This window comes from Candida orthopsilosis (assembly GCF_000315875.1).
Source record: "Candida orthopsilosis Co 90-125, chromosome 8 draft sequence".
Taxonomy (NCBI): domain Eukaryota; kingdom Fungi; phylum Ascomycota; class Pichiomycetes; order Serinales; family Debaryomycetaceae; genus Lodderomyces; species Lodderomyces orthopsilosis.
Window position 1 is genome coordinate 503,154 of NC_018302.1, and position 13,725 is coordinate 516,878.

Genomic DNA, 13,725 nt, shown 5'->3' on the forward strand with positions numbered 1-13,725 from the left:
GAAGGTCATTTAAAGGATATTGATCCAGAAGTTGATCAAATTATTAAAGATGAGGTTGATAGACAAAAACATTCAATTGTTTTAATTGCTAGTGAAAATTTCACCACTACTTCAGTTTTCGATGCTTTGGGAACTCCAATGAGTAACAAGTACTCTGAGGGTTATCCTGGTGCTAGATACTACGGTGGTAATGAACATATTGACAGAATGGAAACTTTGTGTCAACAAAGAGCTTTAAAAGCATTCCATTTAACTCCAGATAAATGGGGGGTTAATGTGCAAACTTTGAGTGGATCACCAGCTAACTTACAAGTTTATCAAGCTATTATGAAACCTCATGATAGATTAATGGGGTTGGATTTACCTCATGGGGGCCATTTATCTCATGGTTATCAAACTGATCTGAGAAAAATTAGTGCTGTTTCCACGTATTTTGAAACTATGCCATACAGGGTTGATTTGGAGACTGGATTGATTGACTATGATATGTTGGAGAAAACCGCTGTTTTGTACAGACCTAAAGTTTTGGTTGCTGGTACTAGTGCTTATTGTAGATTGATCGACTACAAAAGAATGAGAGAAATCGCTGATAAAGTCGGTGCTTATCTTGTTGTTGATATGGCTCATATTTCCGGTTTGATTGCTGCCGGAGTTATTCCATCTCCATTTGAATATGCTGATATTGTCACCACCACTACTCACAAATCATTGAGAGGACCAAGAGGTGCTATGATTTTCTTTAGAAGAGGTGTCAGATCAGTTAACCCCAAGACGGGACAAGAAATCTTGTACGATTTGGAAAATCCAATTAATTTCTCGGTTTTCCCTGGTCATCAAGGTGGTCCACATAATCACACTATTGCCGCTTTAGCAACTGCTTTGAAACAAGCTGATACTCAAGAATTCAAAGATTATCAACAACAAGTTGTTAAAAACGCCAAAGCTTTGGAAGAACAATTTAAAGCTAAAGGATATAAATTAGTTTCTGATGGTACTGACTCCCATATGGTTCTTGTTTCATTAAAAGACAAACAAATTGATGGTGCCAGAATTGAAACTGTTTGTGAAAGAATCAATATTGCGTTGAACAAGAATTCTATTCCTGGTGATAAATCAGCTTTGGTTCCAGGTGGAGTTAGAATTGGTGCACCAGCAATGACAACTAGAGGCTTGGGTGAAGAAGATTTCAAGAGAATTGTTGATTATATTGATTTTGCTGTAAAATATGCTAAAGAAATTCAAGCTAATTTACCTAAGGATGCCAATAAATTGAAGGATTTTAAAAATAAAGTATTGAACGGACAAGATGAGAAATTGGATGCTGTTAAGGCTGAAATTTCCGAATGGGCAGGTTCATTCCCATTGGCTGTTTAGAGAGGAGATGGGAGCTATATGCTTTATTCTCAGCTGTTCATACCTTTAAGAGGGTTTATATCCCCCTTTGGCGTCATATTTTTCAACAACAAATATTGATGCAAAAACTTACTTTTATTTAGTACAAGTTTTTTTTGTTTATTTCTTAGTGGCATATCGCTCTTTTTTTCAAATATATGTATATGTATATATATATATAGTTTCAATGTTACTATTCAACTGGCTTATAACTATATTGTGGTGGAATAGTGGTGCAGTGAGTTAATAGTATAGTTGCATTACGTAGTTGGTATACACGGTTTGAAAAATGGTAGTGTACCTGTGTACTAAATTGTAATAAGATACACTACCACACACTCAAAGAAAATTTGTTCTTTCTTTTTATTTTCCTTCATACAAACACAACAACAGAACAACAACAACAACTATCAACAACTGGTACGGTTCTATACAGGTCTTCTTCCTGCAGACTAGGATTTATCAAATTTATTTCACAACCAGATCAATATATATATACAACCGATCTATATTTGATCTGAACTCCTTCTAGCTATAGACAATATACTGTAGTTAGCTCAAGTTTCAGGTGATACTTTTCCACTAGTCGCCTTGGAGAAGAAGAAGAAGAACGCGAATTCAAATTGGAATCAACTTTGTTGTTATGAGTTCATCTAGACGGTCAGCAAATGCTGCTGCTGCTGCTGCTTCAGCTAATTCCGGTAATACTCCTGATTTGAAAGATGTTTATGAACCACAGGTATCACCCGCCAACTATTTGAGTAACCCTGGCAGTGGCGCAGTTATTAATGGTGGCACAGATGATGCGACGGGACTTTCATTTGGTGGACATCAACAGGGTCAACTGAGCCAGCAGCAACAGCAGTCACAACAGCAACAGCAACAGCAACAGCAACAGCAACAGCAACAGCAACATCCTTATTACTCGACTGAGTTACAACAGCGGGCTGAGTTGCAAAGAAGACAACAACAATTGCAACAGCAGCAGCAACAATTGCAACAGTTTCAACAACAACAGCGGGAATTGGCTCAAGCACAAGCTCAGGTTCAAGCCCAAGCTAGAGCACAGGCGCAAGCTCAAGCACGGGCCCAGGCTCAAGCTCAAGCGCAAGCGCAACAATTTCAACAGCTTCATCAACAACTGCACCAGCAACAACACCATGGAATACAGTTGTCAGCCAATCAAAACGTACCTGTTCCTTCACAGGCATCACCAGTTTCTTCAACAATCCCAGACGAGCTCAACACCGGTGAAGATCTTCGATCGAAATACGTTGAAAATGAAATGATTAAAACTTTCAGCAGTAAAGCTGATCTTGTTAAATATGTCAAATTAGTCCTTGGCCCAGAAGATCATTGTCGTATTGTCATCAACTCTTCAAAACCAAAAGCAGTTTATTTCCAATGTGAACGATCAGGGTCTTTTAGAACCACCGTCAAGAACCCACAAAAGAGACAACGTATTGCCTATACAAAAAGAAATAAATGCACTTATCGATTAGTAGCTAATGTTTATACTAGTGAAAAAGGCGGTGGAAGTGGTGGTAGTAAAAAGGTCAAGACTGAGGATACATTTGATGAAAATGGTAATATAGTGAAACAAGAAGGGAGCAATTCATCAAGTGGCGGCGGTGGCGGAGATTCAGGTGAGGCGGAAAATCTATGGATCCTAAGAATGATTAATCCTCAACATAATCATCCACCTGATCCACCAAATAAAAAGAAAAGACAAAAAGAGGCAAGAACGTTAGTTGAGAAACCAGTTAATAAGCATCCGCAAGCTAAACAACTGGATGGACCGCATTCGGCTGGATCATCAACTTCTTCTAGTGCTGGTGGAAGCAATTCATTGGGATTTTCAAAGTCAAGACAAGGACAAAATTTCCAACAAAATAGTCATCATTTACCGCCGCAGTTCCAACAACAACAACAACAACAACAATCACAAAGTCAAGACCTTGATCATGCGTTATCGAATATTGCAGGTGCAGCTAATTACAACGACTTGATTGGTCATTTAAGTCAAAATCTTCCCCCTCAACAACAGCAGGGCGGTCGACTGAGACGATCACAACAACAACATCCTGATGCATCGGTGTATGCTGCGCTTGAAGCTGCTAATAATAATCCTGCTGGTAGTAGTTCCAATGCTGCTAGTATAGCTGCTGCCGCTGCCGCTGCCGCTGCTGTGGCATTGAATGTACAAGGTGGTGGTTCAGGCGGTAGTGGCGGAAATGGCGCCAATGGTGCTGTTACGAATGCAAATCAAGGATCGCAAGCTGATTTGGATCTGAGTCAGATTGATCCCAATGTTGATCCTAGTGTGCAGGCACATGACCAGTCGCATCATCATCATCATTTGAGAAGAGGTGGATACTTGTGAGTGGATGAATAGGTGCAAAACATGTATAATTTTGTTTTGACGTTGTGATAGTGGTTGTTTGTGGTGTTGTATTATGTATTATTATATGAATAGAAATGCAAATGAAGAAACCCTTTTATTTATCAATCGCATCGTATCTTACCCGTTGTGACGTGGCCTAAGCTTTTACATGTTCATATGTTTGTAAACTTTAGTATGTTTTATTGTCCTGAGGTATTTTGAAAGATGGATGTAGAGTTTTGAGACTAAGGTTTGATCATGGGAGAAAGAGCATACATTAAATTGCAACAAATCTACCACATTAAAAAGTATAACTCTATAACTTTGATAAAAATACAAACTATTGGTTAAATAGTAACAACTTCTCTAATAAACACTGTATATATATATTTATAACTGTACAAAAAAAAGGGAAAATAACCGAATTGGTATAAATTAATAGAAAACAAAGACAAGCACACAAGAACCGAAGTTCCTTCTTATCTAAAATATGAAAATATGTTCGTTAATCTCTTAAACTTTGTTTGAAGCTTCTTCAGATCCAGCTGCAGTGTTATCTTCTTCAGCTGAATTCTTTTCAAACATACCACCATTGGCGCCGTTTCCATTATTACTGGTGGAGTCACTAATATCTTCCTTAGTTTCAAAGTTATCCTTTTCGAAGTCATCATCATACAAGCCCAAGCTGTTACCTTCAGCTTCAATTTCTTGTAATGACAATTTAGGCAAAGTAGCAGCAACTCTCCATGGTTGTCTTCCCTCAACATGTGCTTTGGCAAAGATGATATCAATTTCCTCCAATGATCTACCAGCGGTTTCTGGGTAGAAAAAGAAGATGACTGGAACGAAAAGGAAGTTGAAACAAGCAAAGAACAAGTAAGTACCCCAATTGGATCTTTCGATGAACTTTGGTGTAAACATAACAACGGCGAAGTTACACAACCAGTTGGTACAAGTTGAAACGGCGGAGGCTGTGGTTCTAGTTCTCAATGGATTGACTTCTGGTGGGTAGATCCAAGGTAATGGCAAGATAGTGAAGGCAAAAAACACAATAAACAAGTAAATACCGACGGCGGCACCTTTGGCATTGTCGGTGGTTGGGTCAACCAAACATGCAAATGAGATAATCATGGAACATCCTTGACCAATAGCACCAATGAAAAATAATTTTCTTCTTCCAACAGTATCAATCAAAAAGAATGATGGAAGGGTAGCCAAGGCATAGATTGTAGCAAAAACACCTCCCAAAATCAATGACAATCTGTACTTACTATAGTCAAAAATAGTTTGGTAAAACAACAATGTTGAGTAGTAAATAGCAGCATTACAACCAGTAAATTGTTGGAAAAATTGTGATGATGAACCAATCAACATTCTTTGGAAATGTTGAGTCTTACCACCAGTCAACAAATCTTTGAATCCAGTTTGAGCATCGGCAAATCTGTTGACCGCATCGATAATAGTGGTACCCTCAGCAATAATAGCATCATCATCTGGTGGCAAGTCATTAAGGTAACCCAACACTTCGTGAGCTTCAGCTCTACGGTGATGAGCAATCAACCAACGTGGAGATTCTGGCAAGTTGGTAAGACCAATAAAGAACAAACCAGCAAAGACAATTTGGAAAGCAGTTGGGAATCTCCATTGTACTGAACTATTGATATACGAGAAACCGAAATCAATCCAGTAAGCAATACAAGTTCCCAAGGCAACAACAGCACCTTCAATGTTGACCAACTTACCTCTGTTTTCAGCTCTAGACATTTCCGATTGCCAAACTGGGATAGTTGCTGTGTTTAGCCCATTACCTACACCAGTGACAACTCTACCAATAACGAATTGACCAGTTTGCCAGTATGGTCTGATAGCCGCCGTTGAGATAACAGTACCAATAATGATGATAATCGAACCGGCAAGCATAAGTGGTTTTCTACCGAAGTAGTCACCTCTTAACAAAGCGAAAATAGCACCAAAGAAACAGCCCAATTCATAACAAGCAGTAATGGCACCTTGAATAGTTGAATCACCATCAGCAGGAGGGAACTCCTTTTTGAATTGATCACCATTAAGCAAACCAGACATAAGACCTTGGTCATAACCGAAAAGCGAGAAACCAATGGTAGCTGTAACTGTGATAAAAACACGTAATTTTCTACCTCTCATTCCGGAGGTGGTTGTCCTACCGGCCAACACATCAATCTTATCAACAATCTTACCCATCTTTGAATATGTGTCTGATGGAGTGTAGTAGCAGTATTAGTAGTTGATAGGTGAAGTTTTTCTAGCTTGATTATTTTCTTGGACAGTCGTTATCTGTCAAAAAAAGAATCTTCTTGGTATAAATTTTCTTGTTGGAATAAGTAACCAAGGGTCAAAGCTTTCTATTGTTTGTTGAAACCTCTTGGCAAACTAATTTCTTGGAAATAACGATCTATCAAAATGGATAATCTCGTCAAGTGATGGAAATGAATGTTGCAGTTGCAAACCTATTGTTCAAGAAAAAAATAAGTCAGATTCTTTCCAAGAAAACTAAATGAGAAAGGAAAAGAAAGAATGTTTGGAAAATTGAATGGTGGGGGGAGTGTGAGATCATTTATATATACATCAGAATCAGAGGGAAAACAATAATCAATACACGTATTGAAAATAGAAAAAAAAAAGGAAAAGAAAAGTATAAAAAAACTTTTTCTGTGTATTAGTATTGTTCTATTTAGGTAATACGTGTGGTGGGTAAGTACTTAGTACTACATATAAACAATAAAGACAAAGAAAGAAAGCTATGATGTAGTTGTTCTACAGATTTGTGGTTTATTTGAGTTGTTTACAATTTGGGTTTGTGAGTTTTTGCAATTTTCAAATAAATAAATAAAAAACTTTTTCTTTTGGTTGCTATTGTTCCAAAGCCTCTTTGTGTTATTATTGGGGGAGAATGAGGAGCATCTTCTGTGCAGTAACCGTTTTATATGCACACCACCAAAAGCTGACCTTATTGTCTTCAAACAATAGCATTGATGGTAAGACGAAACACCGATTACCTAGACTTCTTTAGTCATTTGTGAGCACGACTCTGCTGGTCGGACCAGTTAGAATCACCAAAGACAGAATCAAAAGAGGTGAGCGGAAAACAGCAGGTGTCGATCTAGCAAGCAATCGAACAAACGTTGGTGACGTATGCGCTTAGAGTTGCTCTTACATACAATTTAGTCTCGGCATAACTAAATATGTGGAAAGATGTCTAAATATGGCCGATTGGGCGTGTAAATTCTAGTTTTGCACGGAATTTTATTTTCTTTTTATTTGAGGTCGTGTACCAGCCCATCGCGAAATAGAAAAAAAGAACTTAAAAGGTACATCAGTTTTTTGGAGCATTTTCGAGCGGGTAAGCGACCAAATACAAGGAGCTAGTGTATACTGCATCTAGGCGGTGCTATATGTAGACCAGCTGCTCTTTTAGTTGTATCTCAGTTCTCTCTTTTCCTCCAGATCTACAAATTCTTTTTAAATCTTTAATGACTAAATTTTTATTTTATAGGCCAGGTGACACAAAAGAGGGAAAAAAATAGAAGCTAAAAAATTTTTATACGCTAAACGAAGCACAACAGAGAGCCAGAAAAAAAACCGCCAGAGGCTGCAAAATTGGCATCCTTTTGTGAGAGTATGTCCCTCATCAATCAAGTAAAGAGACCAGCAGCCCAAACGTACTTTTCTATAGTTAGAGTAGCTCGTCGAGAACAGCAATGAGATTCAGTGCATAATTTTCATTAACTTTTTTTCTCCGGCACTCAAACTCACATCAGGTCACGCAAAGTAAATGGCTATGTAAACTATTCAACATAGCAAACTGTATGGTTTATAATTATTAAGTGGTGGAGAGAGCCATATAACAGCGAAAAAAGTGGGGAGTAATGTGTCTTTAAGCCAACAATCTAAGTGAGGAGAATAAAGAAAAATTAGGCTTATATATTTCTTTGTTTTTATGTTCCATTAATCTAATCCCAAAAAGGATCCGAACCAACTCTTGTGTATCTTTTTCTACTAATAATCGTATAGAAAAATTAGAGCTGGCTGGTGTTCTTTTTAAAGATAGCCATTATGACGTATTTTGAGCCGAGGAAAAGTTACAAAATAGATTTCTTTTTATTTTATTTTTTTGGTCAGAGCCGCACTACTATTTGTGTTTGTGTAATAATATTCTTGTTCATAATTTGCCCCTCGGTGAAACCTGCATACTGTATTATAAAAATCTGACACGTCTAAATCAAGCTACCATTTATCCGAATATCTAAAAATAGAGAATCTCATGAAATGACATGAAATACAGCACCAGTTCAGTACATTAGATGTGGCAGTGAAAGTAAGGCTAATATCTGCCGGGGAAATAACAAGGATTCTTTCTAAGGCGGGAGTACATATTGTCAGACCATTTTTAAAACACAGATTCTACAAATACCAATCTAAAAAAAACTGGTCTTGCAGGATGTAAAACAAGTGAATGGATTTGCATTTTGTAAAACATTTACTTCCACAGTATCACAAAATCTTTGAATAAAAATTTTGGTTCGAGATAGACGAGAGATTGGCCTTTGAATTCTTTGTCGATGATACAACTTTACGAAAACAATTTCATGTGTCGAAACGAAGAGCTAGTGTGTTTGGGCATTGTGGAGATTCGGAATTGCTATGTCTCAAATATAGTAAAGCTTCACCATAAGACAATAAAGGTGAAAGGAAAATTTTAGTGGTTTGGAGAATAGGTTCTTATTGTTTCGAGTTGTGAAAGAATCAAATTTTCGAGTCGTTTAACCCATCCATTGTTGGATGTGGCTCTTCATGGAATAAGCACCTAACAAAACACAGATCTCAGCTTTGTTACTTGGGTTTGAGAGCTCGTTAAAGAGTTTATTGAGTTTATAACACTACGTGGCTGGTCTCTATTCTGTTGACGTAAATGTTTGCAACTTTCACATGTGCCAACGATCGTATCGTTACAGCCGCAAGTGGAGGCTTTGTAACTTGATAATTCTGTCTCTTAGAACAGATGAGATAGTCCGATCGGCATGGTATTGCAGGGCCTAGCCGAATCAATACGGAATTTTGCAACAACAAGGAGATTGCAAAAATCTGCCATTTTCGCAGCAAAAGCTCCAGAAGTAGAACCACTTCACAACTGATACATCGGTTCAACCCAAAATCTTAGTTGCAACTGGCAAGACATCTACTCCTTTACTCGCATCAGAGAGACTAGCTACACATAAAGCAACTGAAAGGTAGCAGATGATAGTACACCTTCTAGAACATCCAGCATGTTATTTTCTTGCAAAAAAATTTGTTTCCGTAAATGCACAGTGACGTATGCGGATTCGAATCTTTCTTCCCCACCAACGTTGATGAGGAAAAGACAATTAAATAAAACTAACAATAGTAATTTTCCACAAAGATCCCATTACACAAACGGAATAACTTTTTTGCTAGATTTTTCTTGTCTCGGCGTTCTCTGCTTTTTTTATTTTTCTTCCGGGAGGTTCCTGTATATAAGCGTTTTAATGTCTTGTCTTCTTTTTTTTTGACATTAAACTGTCGACACACAAAAGCTACAAACAACATAAAAATCGAGAATATAATTGGTATTTGCACGACTATTTGTTTTTGTAAGCCAATTACATCATAGTACATGCAACACTACACTTCAACACGACCTTCAGTCTTAACCACCTTCTACTTAAGGTTAAATTACATAATAACTCAAGCTATTGTCTTCTATAAACTACTTTGTCGCTATTAATAAACCTTCCCCACTTTAAATCTTTTAGATAAAGTTGAAAACAGCTTTCACTCGTGACCACTTCCATCATCAGTTTTAATTGTAACCCTTTGCAGCCATGACGTAACAAAATTGTAACCTACGTCGAATCCATTTCTTCACGACCACGGTGAATTTCACCAATATAATCAGCATCAAAGAATATAAAAAGATTCAGACTGTTATGAACACTTGTCCCATATTCAACTCCACATTCTGCATTTAAAACAAAAAGATATCAAACGTATGAGGGTTTCGGGTATTGAACACTTTTATTATTTTTGTTGGTTAAAATAGTGACAGATGTAACTTGATATCCGAACTAGTTTGCAAAGGGAAGACAATACGTTTGATTCGGGGGGGGGGGGGTTGGAAAAAGATCTGTAAAAATCAGAACAAAACAATGGACATAAGAAAAAGCCCATTTTTTGTCAATATTGACTAATATGCACTGCGGAGGTTCCACGTCTCGTGCCGTTTCGGACCCGGGCTACGGAACTCATTTTGTTCTAATGTTTCAAAGTTTCAAAATAGTATTTAGCCAGCTACGCGCCTAAATCGCGAGGAAATTTTCATTGTTTCGATTGAGTAGCACAAAATTTCAATTTGAAATTTTAGAAAAAAAAAAGACGAATGAAAACAATAAGTTGTTGCTGATTATTTTCATAGTCTATCCGAAAATATCTCCACTGAATGGCTCGACGTCTTTTTTCCCTCTATTGTTGTTTGTTCTTACAGGTATTCTTCTTTGGGTTAAATTTCAATTCGTAATAAAAATTGTGTGGGGATAACCTTTGAACAATAGAGCTTTCTCTTTTTTTTTTCGTAAAATCATATGATGTGAACTGGTGGGGAAGAAGTAAATTATGAAAGACTTTAAATTTTTTGTTGAGTGTTGGATGTTGAGAGTTCATCTCATTGTAAGTGTTGGGTATTGGATAGAGGAGAGGTGGGTGGAATAGTAGATGCTCTAGTGGTGAAGGAATTTCTACTACCTGGAGGTTATAGTTTTGCAGTGTTTTATGGTTGAAGAGTGTGTGTTTGTGCTTAGTTCATCATGTGAAGTTTCGTGACTGGAAATAGAACAAGGTTGAGTACTGGTCTTACGGAGTCAATTAAAAAAGGGCCTATTTTCTTCATTTTGGCTTCTTGGCTGCAATCGATTAAGCCTCAAATGCTTGTTTTCTTTGTACTTCTGTAATTGCTAGTAGGTCTACGGATCCAAATATTCAATTGCAAAGTTTCGTTTTTTATATATAAGAACAGCAAGCAAACAAAAATCTAAGAAATAAATTCTCAAGATAAACAACACCAACTGCTGTTTGAAGAGCCGATGCCCATCGAAGATGTTTGTAATGTGTTTATGTGTTTATGTGGCAATGACAGAATTTACAGCCGCAAGAGAAATAAACTGATCTTATATACTGCAAACAATTCCTATGGCTTCTTTTCAAATGTAACTTGGCAATTGGAACATTTTCTAATGTAGGTAGATTTAATTTGCGCTTTGTAGATTTCGACTCAAGGTGGATTGAAATCATTTGATATCAAAACAATTTTGGAGAAATGCTCCAGGACCCAACCAACAGTCATAGTTGAAGTCATAGCTTCCGTCACTACGAGTTCCCACAACTGTGTGGTGGTTATAGACTCTTGAATCGTGTCTATAAAACTTCTGCAATTTGTATACCGAATATTCTCGAGACTGATCTAGAATCCCAGACCAACTCTCCTAAAGAAAAGATAAGAATAGTATTCGAATGCATCAATAGGTATTAAAAACTATAACGTATGAAGAGAAAAGCAAACTTGCAACTGGATGCACAAAGGGGGGGGGATGTTTATTTTAGATAGGACCAGCTATTTTGCTTTTGAAAGCATTACAATCCTCCCCAAACAGGCCAAGAGATATCTCCTGGCACCTTCTTGTAACCCCTCTTTTCGTCCTGCTCTAATCTCTTGGCTCTACGAGTTTCATACTTAGCAGCTCTTTTGGCGTCTTTTTCAGGATTTCCAGTTTTACCATAGGGCAGGAAATGTTTTTGTTGTTGTTGGGTTTGACCTTCGACTATTTCTTTTCCTTTACTAATTGAACCATCTCCAACAACAGTTGACACATCATCATCACTAATGCTTGCTGAGTGAGCACTGTTTGAGCGACTAGCTTGGTTTTTTTCTTCTCTTTTCTTGACTTCAGCTTCGTATTCTTCACGTTTTTGGCGTTCTTTTTCTTTCTGTTTCTCTTCCATGTTTTGGACAATGCTTAAGTTTTTGATGAACATTTTTTGATTTTATAGTTGATTATGTAATGTGTTAATATATTGGGAAATCAAGTGGAAAAGGTTATTTTCACTTCAAGGGGGATTTGCTACCCTATATATATTCCGATTTTAAAAGACTGCGCTTTCCCCATGTTTCGAGAAAATCGGACTTATATGTGACTTCTAAAACCCCAAAAGCTTTTGTGTAGCATATACACATGAGCCATAACCTCATCGGTTATAAATTAAACCGAGGGTTTGCACAGTATAGTTTAATCCGCTTGCACGGCGCTAATAAGAAGTCACGTTTTTCCTAAACAATTAAGAGCTTTTTATTGTAATGCATTGGTTTTATTGGGTGTGTCACGTGACCTTATTGTTTGTTTTGGAAAGTTGTTACATCATAGGAAGCATGTCGGGAGTAACAAAAGATGAAGATTAGATCCGACTCGAATAAACTCGACAAGCTGATCTTGAAGAGTCGGATGGTGTTGGTGTTGAAGTCCACCCAATTGTAATTTTCAGGGGTATTTTTCCTATTGTGGGATGATATCTCTTTAAGTTTTTCGTCTAGGTATTTCCAACACTGTTGTGGCTAGGTAAGGCATCATCGGGATATTACTGCAAACAAGCCACTTTTTGTAATTGGTCGGCTTTGTTAAACCAATCTTTTTGACCAATGAACAGAATCCAGGAACTCGGCTTACGAGTATCAAAAGTACGCAAAGCGCATTGATTGATCGGTTTTATAAAACCTTGAATTATTGTATCTTGATATCTGAAATGCGCTAGAAATGCGCTAGTTCAACCTTTTCTGGTCACGCTTCTGATAAGTCATTATCTGTTTCCCATCCTCTCTTGTGTATACAATGGAATCACATGTATAAGTTTTGCTTTGTTATCTCGTATTAAGTGACAAGTATAACGCCAATCTTGTGATATCCCGAGGAATGAGTTATCACCACAAAAAAAACTCATCTTACGAGATTGAAACCACACTTAGAAACTTTTACAACGGAAGCCTCCATTAACCTTCATTCAATACAGCTACTTGTACCGAGATCTACCACTATCTGAACCATCATGATCAACCCATTTGACTACAGTTTATACTTGTTCAATTCATTTCCAGTTTCATAACTCACCTACAATACATCAATGTCGAACCAAGGGAATGCAACAGGTGGAAATTCCAACATCAATTCAACAATGAAACTTGGGAGTTGGCTATACAGCCATTCACTAAAGATCAAGCTTGTAATGAAGCGATAATCACTCGTGACGTTGAGGCCGTTATCGATCAACTTATAGAAAATGAACAAAGAAATGACAGCTTAGTATTCACGTTTGTGGCTACATGCAAGAAAATAGCTTATAACTCGACTATGTGGGTCGATGTTAGGTTTAGTTTAAGAATATTAGATTATGAAGGAAAACCAATCCAAGGTATTTGGAGTATGCCATGTGGTGATTTTGTGAACCTAAAGTGGGTACATGAAAATGGCACCACGAGCGTTGAGAAAATGGGCGTAAAAGTAGGGACCTTAGCGCATGCGTTGATTCATTGAAGTAGACTACGACAGATATTTGATGAAAGTAGATATCTTAATAAAGACATACGTTTATGATTTGTATAAAACTATAAGATCATATGAAATTCAACAAAGCAGTAACAAGTTTACAATTAACTAACCTTGCTTTATACATCTTCACCATCATCTCTTACTTTTGAGCTTTCATTCTCTGATTGTTGGGAATCCTTTTCAAACATGCCATTATCCCTATTTCTTAACCCGTCAGTACTAGATGACTCACTGATATCCTCCTTAGTTTCAAAATTGTCCTTATCAAAGTTTTCATCAAACAAGCCCAAGCTCTTACTCTGTTCA

General features: G+C 37.3%; 3 protein-coding genes across 3 annotated transcripts; 2 read left to right on the plus strand and 1 right to left on the minus strand. All coding sequences in view use genetic code 12, as the record gives it.

Annotated features, from left to right (window-relative positions):
• CORT_0H02330 (Shm2 cytoplasmic serine hydroxymethyltransferase) lies at positions 1-1,374 on the plus strand (the record flags this gene model as incomplete). Its single annotated transcript, XM_003871418.2, has 1 exon — positions 1-1,374. A coding segment is annotated over one exon (1,374 nt), but the record flags the coding sequence as incomplete, so codon positions are not given.
• Positions 1,375-2,035: 661 nt separating this feature from the next.
• On the plus strand, positions 2,036-3,775 carry CORT_0H02340 (Rbf1 transcription factor; the record flags this gene model as incomplete). Its single annotated transcript, XM_003871419.1, has 1 exon — positions 2,036-3,775. One exon carries the CDS (start codon positions 2,036-2,038, stop codon positions 3,773-3,775), a length of 1,740 nt encoding a protein of 579 aa, XP_003871468.1.
• Positions 3,776-4,288: 513 nt separating this feature from the next.
• On the minus strand, positions 4,289-5,995 carry CORT_0H02350 (hypothetical protein; the record flags this gene model as incomplete). Its single annotated transcript, XM_003871420.1, has 1 exon — positions 4,289-5,995. The coding sequence occupies one exon, from the start codon at positions 5,993-5,995 to the stop codon at positions 4,289-4,291; it is 1,707 nt and encodes a 568-aa protein (XP_003871469.1).
• Between the last annotated feature and the right edge of the window lie 7,730 nt (positions 5,996-13,725).